The 14,132-nt window shown below is 40.4% G+C and overlaps 1 protein-coding gene across 4 annotated transcripts in view; it reads left to right on the top strand.

Moving 5' to 3' along the window:
* The window catches only part of LOC109951520 (sodium-driven chloride bicarbonate exchanger-like), a 64,722-nt gene that overhangs the window by 1,063 nt on the left and 49,527 nt on the right, over window positions 1–14,132 (top strand). For 2 of the 4 annotated variants that reach the window (XM_020586073.1, XM_020586072.1), the window contains exon 2: window positions 666–695. In XM_020586073.1, the coding sequence (XP_020441729.1) occupies window positions 666–695 (30 nt within the window). Of the gene's footprint in view, window positions 1–665; window positions 696–4,454; window positions 4,734–4,982; window positions 5,052–5,278; window positions 5,743–14,132 lie in introns of those variants that run through there. The other 2 variants (XM_020586076.1, XM_020586074.1) reach the window with 2 other exon arrangements.

Raw genomic sequence — 14,132 nt, 5'->3', positions numbered from 1 at the left:
CCTCATTAGCATTCAGGTGAGACTGCGCTGTCAAAGGAAAAAAAAATCCACTGTCTTGGTTGCACTGCCAGATGAAATATATTGCTTTGTTTCCCATCCTAAAAGTAGTGATTTCTCTAGAGGCAAATCAGCGCTCTCCTTTTTTGTTCTATTTGTGGACACGTTACACAAGGACAGTTTTCCAGATCTTACAGAGTACAGTGAAGGCTGACTGATGTGGCGTGGGATGGCTGTTCTGTTTCCCCTGCAGTCTCAGTGCAGGGTGGTTGCTTCCCTGTCATTGTAACTCATTGCTGCTTCTCCTGTGCCTCAGCCTACGCAGCAAGCAAATGCGTTGTCATGGTATCACCAGGATGTGTATGGGTATGTGAGGTGTTAGTATGGTGAGAATTTCAGGGGCTCCTCAGTACACAACACAGCTAGACAAAACATTGCATAGTACCCCATGCTACCAGATTACCAAGGTTCCAAGGTCAAGCATGAGGGTATGTTTAATTTACAAGAGGAAGGACTGTATTTGAAAGCATCATCTCTAATACCGCACTCAGTTGCTGGCACTTGAGTTTACTACATGTTACGGAGGTTCTTAACAGAGCATCTGGCATGACAGTAATACACCTACGTTTGCCCTGTTGAGTAATTTCTTGATGTTCTTTTATTTGCAGGAACAAAGTTCCCAAGAAAATAAAGATCCAGTGAGTACATTTCTCATTCACTTCATCATGGCCTGCAAAAATGTCACATTGATTTGCCCAGTAATAACAATGACAAATCGGTTTAATGCACTTGTTAAAAACCTGTTTTAAAACGCAGGGATAAAATCAGAAAATCCATAGTAAGTAAGAAAGGGCAAGCATAATGAACGGGGGGTCACAGCAGTGGAACACAAAGTTCAGCAATGGAAAGTTCAGTCAAGTACTGGACTTAAGCAGAATTTTAAGGAATTTTTACTTTGAGTATTTATTAATTTTTACTATTTTATACCTTTTGCTCCACTACATTTCAGAGGAAAGCACTGTACATTTTACTTTATTGCAGAACTTGAATTATTTTGCAGATGAATATTTTACATAAAAACAAGATTATAAAATCAGCTATAATCCCTGTTTTCTGAGAAAACCACCATATAGTACCTGCAGACAGACAGAATTAGAGACTAGCTGGTGAACATAGTGGGACATTTAGCAGCTAAAGAGCCTGATATTAATCACACCTGTTGGTGGAGACCAAAAATGAGCTAAAAGAAAGTGAATATTGGACTTAAATTTATCAGGTGGACATAGCTAATGCTAATGTTTCTCTCTGCTTGCTGGATGTGTACATAAGATGCTGTTAAATATAATACTTCACTATTATTTTTACTGTGCATTTCTGCTGCCCCCAAGTGGTCAGAAATCCACTAGTGCAGGTTTAAAAGGGCTCCTTGTTATGCTTCAGATGTCTGAGTTGGTAGGTTCCTCCAAAGAAACATTTCTCTTCTAAATTCAAGGTCCAATAGTTCATAAAAATGTCCAAACCATTCATATAAATTTGTGTAGCAGAACATTCTGTTTTCTTATTAATTATCTCAGGACACCTAAGATTGATCTTGTGACCCTTTGCAGGACCCTGATGCCACTAAAGTAAACCTTACTTTTAATGTTATATAAAGTAGTTGATAATAGTTCCACCTTGACCAGATACAAGCGTAAAATACTAATGTCATATAAAAGCTTACATGGTATAAGTGTAAGACAACAAATGAGCTAGCTGCACAGAAGAGTTTAGATGAATGCATGTCTGTTCTGACAAATTCTTGCTTATGCAGCTATGGTGCTGTGAGCCAGACTGAGGATAACAGTCAGCTCTAAGTGTCTGCCACAGGCCAAACTGTGAGCCCTCCACTTACTATAGCACTATTCTTGCCCATTAGCACTTCAAATAATTAGTTGTATATGTAATTGTGAAACTAAAAAATGGGTTGTGTTTGAACAAATTCAAACAATCTCAGAAAAAATCTTTTCCAATCATCCTCCTTTAATCTTATAATGTCTCTGATGAACTGTAGTGGTGATGGTTTGCTGGAGATTTATAAGTAACTATCAATTTGTTCGCCGAAAAGTTTTAAAGGGCACAAAGCTGCTTATTGACACAACTAGTCTGTTTATTTGCTTTGTGTTATAATAGAAGTGCAGGTGGTAGGTAGAATATGTGGTGTAACCTTTAGTAATTGTGCAATAAAACAGTTTTAGATTAGATTTAGGACTACTTTGTGGACGCTGACTTTGTGAAACGCCACTTCAAACAGATTCAGTGCTATTATGGCACTGGCCTGATCTTAAAGAAAATGTATGACATTTTGAAGAATTTGTTCATTCAAGAGAGTTACGTGAGAACATTGCTTCCGCTTCCATGTCTGCACATGAATAAGCGTATTTCCCACAATACCAAACTCTTCGTTTAATCTTGAATTCAGCCGCAAGAACATCTGCTAGTTTTGTCTTTTAAAAAAAAATAAAATCCTTTATTTTGCATGACTTTTGGCAGGAAGTACATGCTCTGCTGCGCCTTCTCGATGATGGCACAGCAGAGGATGTACTTCCTGCGTCAGCTCAGGAAGTTCAACCTGCCCCAAGAGCTGCTGATACAGTTCTACAGAGGAATCATCGAGTCTGTTCTCTGCACTTCCATTACTATCTGGTTTGGATCTGCAACCAAGCTGAACAGGAACAGACTCCAGTGGACAGTCAGGTCTGCAGAAAAGATCACTGGTGCAAGCCTACCCTCCATGGAGGATCTGTACACCTCATGGGTCAGAAGGAGGGTGGAGAAGATTTCTACAGACCCCTCACACCCGGGACACAATCTGTTTGAACTCCTCCCTTCTGGACGGCATTACAGGTCACTGTACACCAAGACAACCAGGCACAAGGACAGTTTCTTCCCCCAGGCCGTCACTCTGATGAACACTTGACCCACAACAGTATGACTGGACAATAACCCTCAGGGCAGTAAATATACATTGTACATATAGATTCGTCGAATCCAGACTGTGTGTATATAGTATTTTATTTTTACTCCTAAGGCACATTCCTTTGCTTGATAGCACATTAGTTCTTTACTTCTGTTCTCAGCCCTATATTGGTTACTGCTGCCTTACATAAGGCCATGTACAATACATACATTCTGATTCTGATTTCAACATAGCCAGTAATGAAAGACAAATGATGTTGTATTTGTTTAGATTGTCATCATTTTAAGCAGCTCTTATGTTACCAGCGAGTAAAAGCTTAAAGCATCAGAAACATTGCTAATACACATACAGTATATTCTTTTTATATTAAATATATTAGTTTGTACAGTGTTAAACTGTTTGAAATGCCCATGTACTTGATTTTAATGCCAGTGAATCAGATGACTGCATGTTTTGTTGCGATGGAGAGATAACGCTGTGTTGAAGCAATAAAGGTTTCCAGGCATTTGAACCAAAAAATGGTTCATGTGTTAAAGCTTCGGGTGACCATGAAACCACCTAGTAGTCAAAAGAAGTCATCACAGGAATCTGTGTACTCAGTTATGTGTAGATAGACTTTGAAGCAGGCCCTTTTGCATTTATCAGTATGCATAAGGGCCAACAGAGCTTTCATAATGTGTGAAACATGGGTTTGATTCCCACATTGCTTCAGAAATATAATAATAAGGATAATCACCTTTATTTGGCAGCCATCTGTGGTGCCAACTCAACCGATGGCTCTAACCATCAGTTCAGTGTCTTGCCCAAGGACACTTGACATTTGGACTGCAGGCACCGAGATTCAAACCTCCAATCGAATCTACCCTAAACCACAGTTGCCCCCATTAATTAAAAATGTGTCTTCAGAATAGTCAACAGAATGTTCTTAATATAAACAAAATAAACATATTTTATAAAGCAGTCAAAATGCACATGTGAGAAGACTGAATGTGTTTCAGTGACTGTGCAGACAGGGAAGGTGGGAACATGGAGTTGGCTGCTATTCTTCATAAACAATATTAGTTCAGAGAGTGTGTGGTGAGAATGCTTGTGTGTATCCAGGCTCACAAACAATAAATGATGACAGCGTAATGTGTACTGTATATGGTTTACTTTGTTGGGAGAAATTAAATGGAAATGTTCCTGTGCTGGGGATAGAGCATGGATCGGCCTGCCGTGTATTTCTGTCTGAACCCGACCACTGCACGAGAATGCCCCCTAAGCCCGACCCGAGCCCAACGCAGTTGAGCTTGTATGGTGTTTTTCCCCTTATCACAAAGCAGACATTTGAGTGCTTCAGCCATCTAGCCTAAAGTGTGACCTACATGTCCGAACCTGGACCTGACCCAAACTTTGTTGGTCTTGAATCCTTATGAAACTTGAGTAGAATTCAAGTGGACCAGGTCCTGGATTCGACTTGGACTTGATTGACATGGCCCTAATTACAATCCTGACATAGGCTCTTTGCCAGGCTGTCCATTTAGAGCTTGTTGATTGGCTGAGTTTGAGATCAGTGAGAACAGATGGAGGAAATCTGCTGGAGTTGCCTGGGCTTGTACTTCTGAGCGTGGTGTTCTTGGATCAGTGTGAAGTCTCTGTTGGATTTGGTGATCAAACTGTGCAGGCTGGAAGGCAGTCAGGAAGCCTTCCCACTGCAGCAAGGAGCCTAAGACCGGCTGTGCTCCTTTGTCTGGTTAATCATACCAGTGCCAGTGGAGAGGAGGTTGCAGAGGGCATAGTGGTAGGTGGACAGAGAGGGCACAGAGCTGGATGGAGCACAGATGGCTAGATGAGGAGAGAGACATTAAGGAAATGAGATTTTGTATTGTTAAGTGTGACCTTCACCTGTAAAGACTGCAAAGTTGCTGGAGAAAACTTTATGAAATATCAGATAACATACTGTAGACCAAAGATAGCATTATTGTAATTTGACAGTCACATCAGCCAGTGCTGCAGAAATAGCTGCCTCTTCCTCCCGATCTCTTTCTAGCACACCACGTCTCGATCACAGTTTTTGCTGACAATGCACTACAGCCAGAAAGCAGCTTCTTCATCTCAGGTAGGTTGCACAGACACACAGACACTTAAAGATGCACATACGGCACAAGTAAGACTGCACTCACTGGTTTTTCTTCTTCAAGTGTGTGGTGATCTTGGCTCGTGTAGTTGTGGGATGAATAGGGGCTGTGTGAAGCCCCTCATCCAGTGTGGTGTTATTTGACTCCCCGCGATCTAAGGCTGCTCTTGGATAACAGAGCCACAGAGCTCGGTGGCTCAGTAGAGCAGAACTGTGCATGCCACATTGTCGGTGATGTCAGAGCACTAATCTCTCTGGGGATATTGGCGGATGGACACTTGTCAGAAATATTTGATGCTACCCTGGATGAAAGCCATTGGAGGCAGAGGGAGAGACAGAGGCAGAGCTGTGCTGAGTTCCCTGCTTTTGGTTTTTATGTTGTGTTGTGGTGCTTTCGGAATGAGGTTACTAGCGTGTTCTAGCATGGGAAGAGCCACTGAGGAGTGATGAGGGAGCTCAACACAAAAGTTGACTGTCTTTTTCGGCTATTCTCTCTGAATTTTCATACTCAATTACAAACACCCTCAGAGCTCAGAGAGCACTCAGGCTGTGAGCCTTAGCCTCTCATCTTACCACTCCTGCAAACACAAGGGGAGTTAGCGGGCATCCTGCCCCAACTTTAAGGATGCACACCATGCTCTCAGTGGACCAAAATACAGGATTCATTTATCAGGTGGGTTTTGTGCTTAAGTAATCAGTCTGTTAGAGGGTGAGAATTTCTTTGACTTTGCTGTGATTCAAATAGTAACTAGTATACCATTGCTGAACTTTATTTATTTTGGCATCATGCAAAAATATGCATTTGTTTCTGGTCTAGTTTCAGACTGATTTGAATGCACTAGTGTTGTGACACTGAGGTTAAGCACTAGCTGGAAAAAGGTTGCACATGATCATAACTACATAAATGTAATGTATGTATAGTTAACAGGCTCTGGGAGGCTTGATTTCTGTGCCGCAGAGAGGGCCAGTTGTAATGATGTGCTTGCTAAAGGTCCACAGGACTTTGGCTGACAGATGGGGCTTTCATTCTGGGATGATAGAGGAGCTTATACTCACAGAACTGACCCTGGTGATCTCTGAGGGCAAAACGGGTGAACAAAAGCCAGATTTGTTTGTGTTTGAGCACTTTGTTGTGAAAATACATTTTTTTCTTTTTGTACTTTTACCTTTTACCTTTTACCTCTACCCAACCTTGGTAGACATGTACCCAGTGTACTTAGCATATTCTTTTCTGTGATGGTGGCCGATTCTGTTGCCACGGTAACCATGGCCATCTGTAAGGCTGAAAACCATGACAACAGAAGCTGTCAGCCAATCATATGGCTTGTACAGCTGCGGATAATCTATCTCTGCTCTTAGCTACAAGCTATAGGATTAGTCTGGCTCTTAGTACATGTAGAAAGTCCACTGAAAGTAAATAGATCTTCTGCCTGAAATGCCAGGGATAGTTTCTGGATGTACTTTGGAGAATGAATGCACTTTTCTTCATCTAATATGATTTTTACTGTATACCTCCTGGCCTAGAGCTCAGTCTCATGTAAACATTCATCATCCCTGCTGTTGTGAAAGTCTCAGGAGATGTCCCTGAAGAACATAGAAACGAGGTCACCTATCTGCTTCCCAGAGATAGACGTGATCATTCCTTTGTACAGATTCCTGGAAAGGAGCTTGTGAGAATCAATAGGTCTGTGATTTATCCTGGCCAGGAAAATGGAAAAAAAACTTTCAGACAAATAAAGTGCTGACACTTGAGGACATCCTTTCTGTTGTTCTATGACTGGTTACACCTGAAAGATAACATCACTGGATAGTTGATATGCTCAGGCAGTGTTGCATTTGCTGATGTTGTGTTTTCTTCTATGACATCTTTAGTTGACATTCCCATGTGCTGGGAGAAACCACCTGTGTAAAAATTAAGATACTTGAAATTTTACTTTCTGTTTAGCTTTGTAGACTGATCCTCATTCTAAATGCAACAACTATTGTATCTGTGACACTGGGAGCCAAAGCACTGGTTTAAAAGCATCAATTGACCATGAGATTTAAAAATCTGGGGGATAAATGTGCAGTCCTTCATTACATGAAGAACCCATCTTCATTTCTGACATTTCAAAGGGTGATGTGCAGTGAACCTCTTTAAATTCACTCAAGTCCAGTTTTTGTTGACAAAATAAAGCTAACATACCTACTGTGAGTAATAATCTTGATAATTCAGAACAACTTAACACACAGTTTTAGCTTGAGCACATCCCATTCACATATTCAGAAAAATGCATTTGGGTCCTTACATACCACTGCACATCACTTTTTTTGGTAGATCAATTGTGGATTTAAGGGTATTGTTTTAAGTTGGTGTGGCCATTAAAATACATTTTGGTACTTATGCTCGTACTGTATTTCCAAGCTACCTGTTAAAAATTCTAAGCCTTAAGCCTGAGCTGAGAAAACCCATATGACATCATCAGGGCTTTTTCCCCCTGACTTTGAAAAGCTCCTCCAAAACTACAGGAGACATCTTATAACTTCACATCACTGTGTCGCTGTGGCACAAACAGCAAATGGAAGTGAGTTTCTACATAGGCAGCACTGACAAAAGCTCTCAAAATGCCTATAGTGTGCATCATTTACAGTTTCTCAAATCAATCACAGTGACAAAGCAGGAAACACTTTCATCAAGTACCAAAAATAGTTGTTCATAAATGCAGGAAATTGACCAAAAACACTGGCATTGTGTTGAAATGTGTTCCCCCTCTGAGATGTTTCCCCCTGTTAAAACTGTTTCCCTTAGTGCTCCCATAAAAGTGGTTGGGGCTAGAATAAGGCTTTGATTCAGGTTAAATTAATAAGGGGAAACACATCTTAACAGTGCGACAGTGGTGCGGTGGGTAGAGCAGTTGTCTCCCAGCCGGAAGGTTGAAGGTCTGAATCTCGGTGCCTGCAGTCCACATGTTGAAGTATCCTTGGGCAAGACATTGAACCCTCAAGTTGCCCGTGATGGCGGCATGTATGCATGCAGCGGCCCGGGGCTCTCGGCTCCAAACAAAATTTCGTTGTATGTGTTACAATGACAATAAAATAAAGCTTCTTGATGATGGAACACGCTTCAACGCAGCACTGGCAAAAATGGCTTGTAAGCCTTTATCTGGGGCCAGGAGGAGCACAGTGGACTAATGCTCCTTTGTACAGTGGCCACTTACTGTACGTAGCTAGCTAACTGCTACCCTGCTGTGTAGCTAGAGTCACCCTTTGAATAGCGGGTTTTTATATATTTTGGAACATAAGTGTCACTACTTTTTCTAGTAAAATGCACTTACTCATGGCCCTGGTTTTAAGTTTTGATAGGGTATAAAATCCACATATGCAGTTCTCTTTCATTGCTCTAAACACAAAAACCTAACTAACAATTCCCAGTTGTGAGTTCTTGGACAAGAATTATCTATGTTAGTGATTTTGATGCTCAGATGGCAAACATTTCTCATGAAGGTCATGAACTACAATCGCTGTGCAAAAGCTTGCACCGTGTACACATACATGAACACACACACTTAATGCTGTATGACATTAGAACATCCTCTGGTCCTTGGTTCATGTCAGGCCCAAAGCCTTTTGCCTGAAGCCTGTGTGGTGCTTATTCATCCACACTGCCCTTCCCCATTCGCACCACTGCCTGCAAGAGGAACTGTGTGCATTAGCAGGCCACATGTGTGTCCCTCTGTGTATAGTACATGTGCAGCCCCCATTGTACTATTAGGCTATTAGGACTAATTTGTGTACCTACAGAAACAACTGTAAAAGGAAGAGGTTTTGATGAAAGCTAGCTTCAAGGTGAACATATATAGACATACATTCATGTTATGTCACCATGCCTGGTCACACATCTACCCCCCCTCCACCTCGAACATCCTGATGAGTCTTGGACATGTGCTCTTTCCTCCCCTGAAGCCTTCATGACTGACCAACAGCCCAAATGAAAAACAGCTGATTTAGTTCTCTCCACCAGGCAGACCATCACTGATCCCATGATCAGAGACAAGGTTTTATCCTGCTGTAAAGGCTGCCAGATTAATCTCAACTCAGACTGGTGAGCTGGGATGCAGCTCTCTGGCTGGTCTGGGGTCAGCACCGAATCAGAGAAACCAGACTCTATTAATAGAAGCAGGGACCTGCAGGCAAGAGATTCTGGTTCATGTGTCATACTGAGCAGCTTTGTCTGGAACTAAACGGAAAGGGGCATAACATCAGGCTTTGAAATATCAGATAATTTCAGATATTATGTCAGATAAATTGTTGTCACTGGAGAAAGACTAAACGATACAGAAATTAAGTTGTTAGGGTAATGAGGCAGATTTTAGGGTATTGAGTGATCTCATCAGACTCTCTTATCAAGTTTTTTGACTTCCGAGTCCGAATACAGTCAGTGCTCAAATCCAAATCCAAAGATGAGTCACGTGTCCTAAAAATTATGACTTAAGTCAGACTCGAGTCAGAGTCGAGGACTTAATTTCTACAACGCTGAATTAAAGGCTTGTTTTATAGTCTGTAGAAGGTAGAAATGAGATTTGTTAAGGTATAACAATCCAAATGAACAGGGTTTGGACTGGCCTCTCTAGCCGATCACTTGTAGTGGAAATCAAGAATAACAAAACTGTACAGTGTATGATGTGCATTACCACCAAATAAGACTATATTTTAGCATGATACTTAACTTGACACACAAACAGCTCTGCTGTCAACCATATGATAATGGCTATATTGTTAATTACTGCTCCTGAAGACGTGCATTTCCTATTTAATTCGGGAAACAAAGTAATTGTTCTTTCAGAGTAAATTATTAATGCTTCTGTTTTATCTTGTTTCTCTAGTACTGCATCACTGAGCACATGTTTCAAAGAAGATCTGTTAATAACTGTAATTAGTCTGCATTAATGAGCTGTTATAGTTTGGTTCTGATAACTGTGATTGATGGGTATTTTTTTTTTTAATACTGAACAGGGCAACAAAGTATATGTGTAATCTGTGAATTGCATCGAAGTGTTACTGTGCTCAGTGTTGATTTGGTTTTCTGCAAATCTGTTTTTAACCATCATGTAAGCTGGGACGTTCAAGAAAATGAAATCCCTAAATAGTGTTAGGCAATCGATTTATCAGTAAGCATTGCGTTGCACAATAAATGTTAACCACAAACTTGATGCTTAAGTTCTCCACAATTTACAGTGAAATGTGGCTATGCTCTATTTTCCTTAGAAAAAAGATGCCAAAGTCTGCTAGTCATATACAGCGGTGCCATGGCCACTGCAGTGCGAATACAGGGGAAATGCAATGTAGATACAGGAGACTCGAGAGGTGAATATCAGACTGCGTGTTAGATGTGTATGGGTTAGAAGAGGTTACACACAGTCTAATTCAGTGCAGTTCAACAGTGGTTTTAATATGTTCATCCTGTCAGGGGTGGAACATTTTGGACAAGGTGGCCAGGTTGGGCCACCCCCTTGGCTCCACCCATTCATCATGTTGCCCCAGGTTGTGCTCAGTCTGGGGTTTTGAGCTACATACTGGCTGAATTTAGATGTGTGTAGTTCTCATGGGTTGTGGGTAGGGAGTTTCCCTGGGGACCTGCAGGGCCAGCCAGCAGTGCCGGCCTCTGCTCCTCTCCCAGGCTTTGCTGCTGTCACTACCATTTAGGCAACAAAATAAAAGAAGAATTTATTAGTTAATCTTCTTTTTTGCTGGGTCTTTCTTGGCTCTGTCTTGAGTGCTGATTAGAGTATGTCTGTGATTCCTTATGCAGTGCAAAGAGTGCACTGGTCAGTCTGTCTGTGGAGGGTTGGACCACAGTGAACTGGCATGCAGTCATAGGCAATGACAAAATTAACACACAGAGAAAATGTCAACGCCTTTAAATGTCATGATTCTCTCCCACCTGCTTCTGGTCTCATGCTTTTATTTTGACACAACTTCCTGTCCCCAGCTCACCCTGACTCCCGGGAACTTTATCTCATCACCCACATTCACCTGCTTCTTATTACTCACACCTGCTTACAACAGCATATAGGCCGCTTCCCAACACCAAGAAGCTGCCAGATTGTCCTAACTCCTGTTCAGACTTTCCAGCATTATTCTTGTAGCTGTGATTCCTGTTTTTGACTCCGGGTTGTTCTTGACCACTGTGTACTGCCTTGCCCTCCTGATTTGGACTGTCTTCTGTGTATTGATTATTGAACTTCCCTCTCTGACCTCTCGTTTTGGATCCCTTGGCTGTGTGAGTTTGATGGTTCTGACCTTGGACTATTATTATCGACCTGAGAGTGTGTTTCATGTTTAGGCAGTTGTCTGTTTTTGTTCGTTACCAGTGCTCATATTAAAAGAGACAGTTTCCGCCTTTACTCATCTGGCATTATAATTGAGTTCACCCCTCGACATTATCGGCAGCTTCACACACTGATCCTGAGATTAAAATTATTAACCATCTGCCAGGGGAAATCTAGGGAAGCGTCTACAGGGAATTACTATAATAATTTTTATTTGGGCTTCTGTGAGTGTGTTTGCATGTCTGTGCAAGTAATTCTACTTTCTCTGTTAATGTCCTTGTATACACTGAGCCCATTATGTCAGCTCTCAGCATCTGTCCACACACTCCTTTCCTCGCATGGTCATCCATGTGTATGGGCATATGTGTCTGGTGTGGGAGAATGTACCACCAGTTGCTTAATCTCTCAGGATCAGAGAGTGATGACCAAGATTGGCCACCTTTAGCTTGACAGGCTATACCACATGCCCTCTGTATATTGCTGTGTGTGCTGTCTAGTGGGCAAGACTTTTAGAGTTGTATTATTGAATTTTCAAAAGATATTTGTTGTAGGACTGAAATACTGCTGATTCAAATCCTGCTGACTGACTCACAGAAACTACTTGTGTGACAGATTGGACAATGTACACTTGTCTAAGTCAGATCCAGCAATCAAGTAATGGTCTTATATTTAGTATTTCTCATGTTTTCATATAGGTGTGATTTCATGCTATTTTACACCTTATGTTGATAATGGCTACTATCAGTAACATCAGTTGGAGCACAATAATTTTGGATTTTCTTATGTTTTATATTGGTGTCATCCTAATACAAGCAATGCAAAGAATATTACCAGAGTATTCCAGCAGGGGAAACTAGAGCTCGTTTGCCCCCTCCAGTAATTGTGTGGATGCTGTAAAGAATCCACAATATGCTCTCCTGTTCTTTATTTATTGTATGGATGCTGAATCAGCATCCATACAGCTCTTCAAGGACATTTATTCTTCCATTCAGAATCTTTCTAAACTTCATACTTTTAAAATATTTAGCTTTATTTTGAAAATCTTGCCCCATTCAAATGAATTGGATAATTTTACCTCAGCATACTTTCAGCAATTTCAGCTATTACAATGTTCAGCTCTTCAAGGACATTCATGTTTCTCTTCAGAATTTTTCTAAACTTCGTACTCTTGAAATATTTAGCTTTATTTTGAAAATCTTGCCCCATTCAAATGAATTGGATAATTTTACCTCAGCATACTTTCAGCAATTTCAGCTATTACAATGTTCAGCTCTTCAAGGACATTCATGTTTCTCTTCAGAATTTTTCTAAACTTCGTACTCTTGAAATATTTAGCTTTATTTTGAAAATCTTGCCCCATTCAAATGAATTGGATAATTTTACCTCAGCATACTTTCAGCAATTTCAGCTATTACAATGTTCAGCTCTTCAAGGACATTCATGTTTCTCTTCAGAATTTTTCTAAACTTCGTACTCTTGAAATATTTAGCTTTATTTTGAAAATCTTGCCCCATTCAAATGAATTGGATAATTTTACCTCAGCATACTTTCAGCAATTTCAGCTATTACAATGTTCAGCTCTTCAAGGACATTCATGTTTCTCTTCAGAATTTTTCTAAACTTCGTACTCTTGAAATATTTAGCTTTATTTTGAAAATCTTGCCCCATTCAAATGAATGGGAAAATTCTACTTCAGCATACTTTCAGGTAAATATGCCTTTCAGGTGTCAAAATGTTCAGCATTTTCAGGGCAATCATTCAACATTACAGCATCCACACTCTTGCTGATTCAGCATCCATACTATGTTATCCTGGTCTTTATTCTTCTTCTTCTTATTATTATTATTCTGGTTCCGGTTTCCGTCCGTTTTTTGTCACTTAATTTTTTCAGCATACTTTCAGCTATGAAAACCATTAGGGTATCGACATGTTCAGCTTTTTAAGGACATTTATGCTATTATTTATTATTTATGCCCAATTTTTCAGTTTTTTATTTGTTAAAAAAGTTTGACATATCCAATAAATTTCGTTCCACTTCATGATTGTGTCCCACTTGTTGTTGATTCTTCACAAAAAATTACAGTTTTATATCTTTATGTTTGAAGCCTGAAATGTGGCAAAAGGTCGCAAAGTTCAAGGGGGCCGAATACTTGATATATCCTGTTATAGTTTTTTTTATAATCGACATTTATATTTGTCCATAGACAATGCATGGGTGCAATGCCATTGGTAGCTATGCGTCACGTGACTCCCCCGGTCTCGTAGCTGTTGCTATGCTTTTGCTCTTCATCTTACCGTTTTTGTGCTGCTATTATGCCATTCTTAAGCATTATACACATATAATAAATGACAATCAAAGAGAAAATTGTCACGAATTCAGCTGTCAGTGTTACTGAGATGGGATGAATGGTATTTGCGTAAGTCACACATTCCAGGCATACCGTCTCACTGCTCCATAGACTTACGGTCAATACAGAAGATCCACTGAAACAAAACGTCGGCGAAAAATGAATGGCGAAATTCTGCTTCAGCATACTTTCAGCTATTTCAGGTATCAGAATGTTCAGCTCTTCAAGGACATTCATGCTTCTATTCAGAATCTTTCTGAAATTAATAATTTTGCAATATAGGACATTTATGCTTGTATACAACTTTTTTATAACTTTTATACATAACATGGGACCGTAGCTCCATACAGCTTAATGCGTTATGTAAACATATTGCACTATACTGCCCTGTTATGAACAAGCGTGGA

Source organism: Monopterus albus, unplaced genomic scaffold (assembly GCF_001952655.1).
Source record: "Monopterus albus unplaced genomic scaffold, M_albus_1.0 scaffold394.1, whole genome shotgun sequence".
Lineage (NCBI taxonomy): Eukaryota > Metazoa > Chordata > Actinopteri > Synbranchiformes > Synbranchidae > Monopterus > Monopterus albus.
The sequence above is the reverse complement of the archived record's forward strand: the minus strand, read 5'-3'. Positions and strand labels throughout refer to the sequence as shown.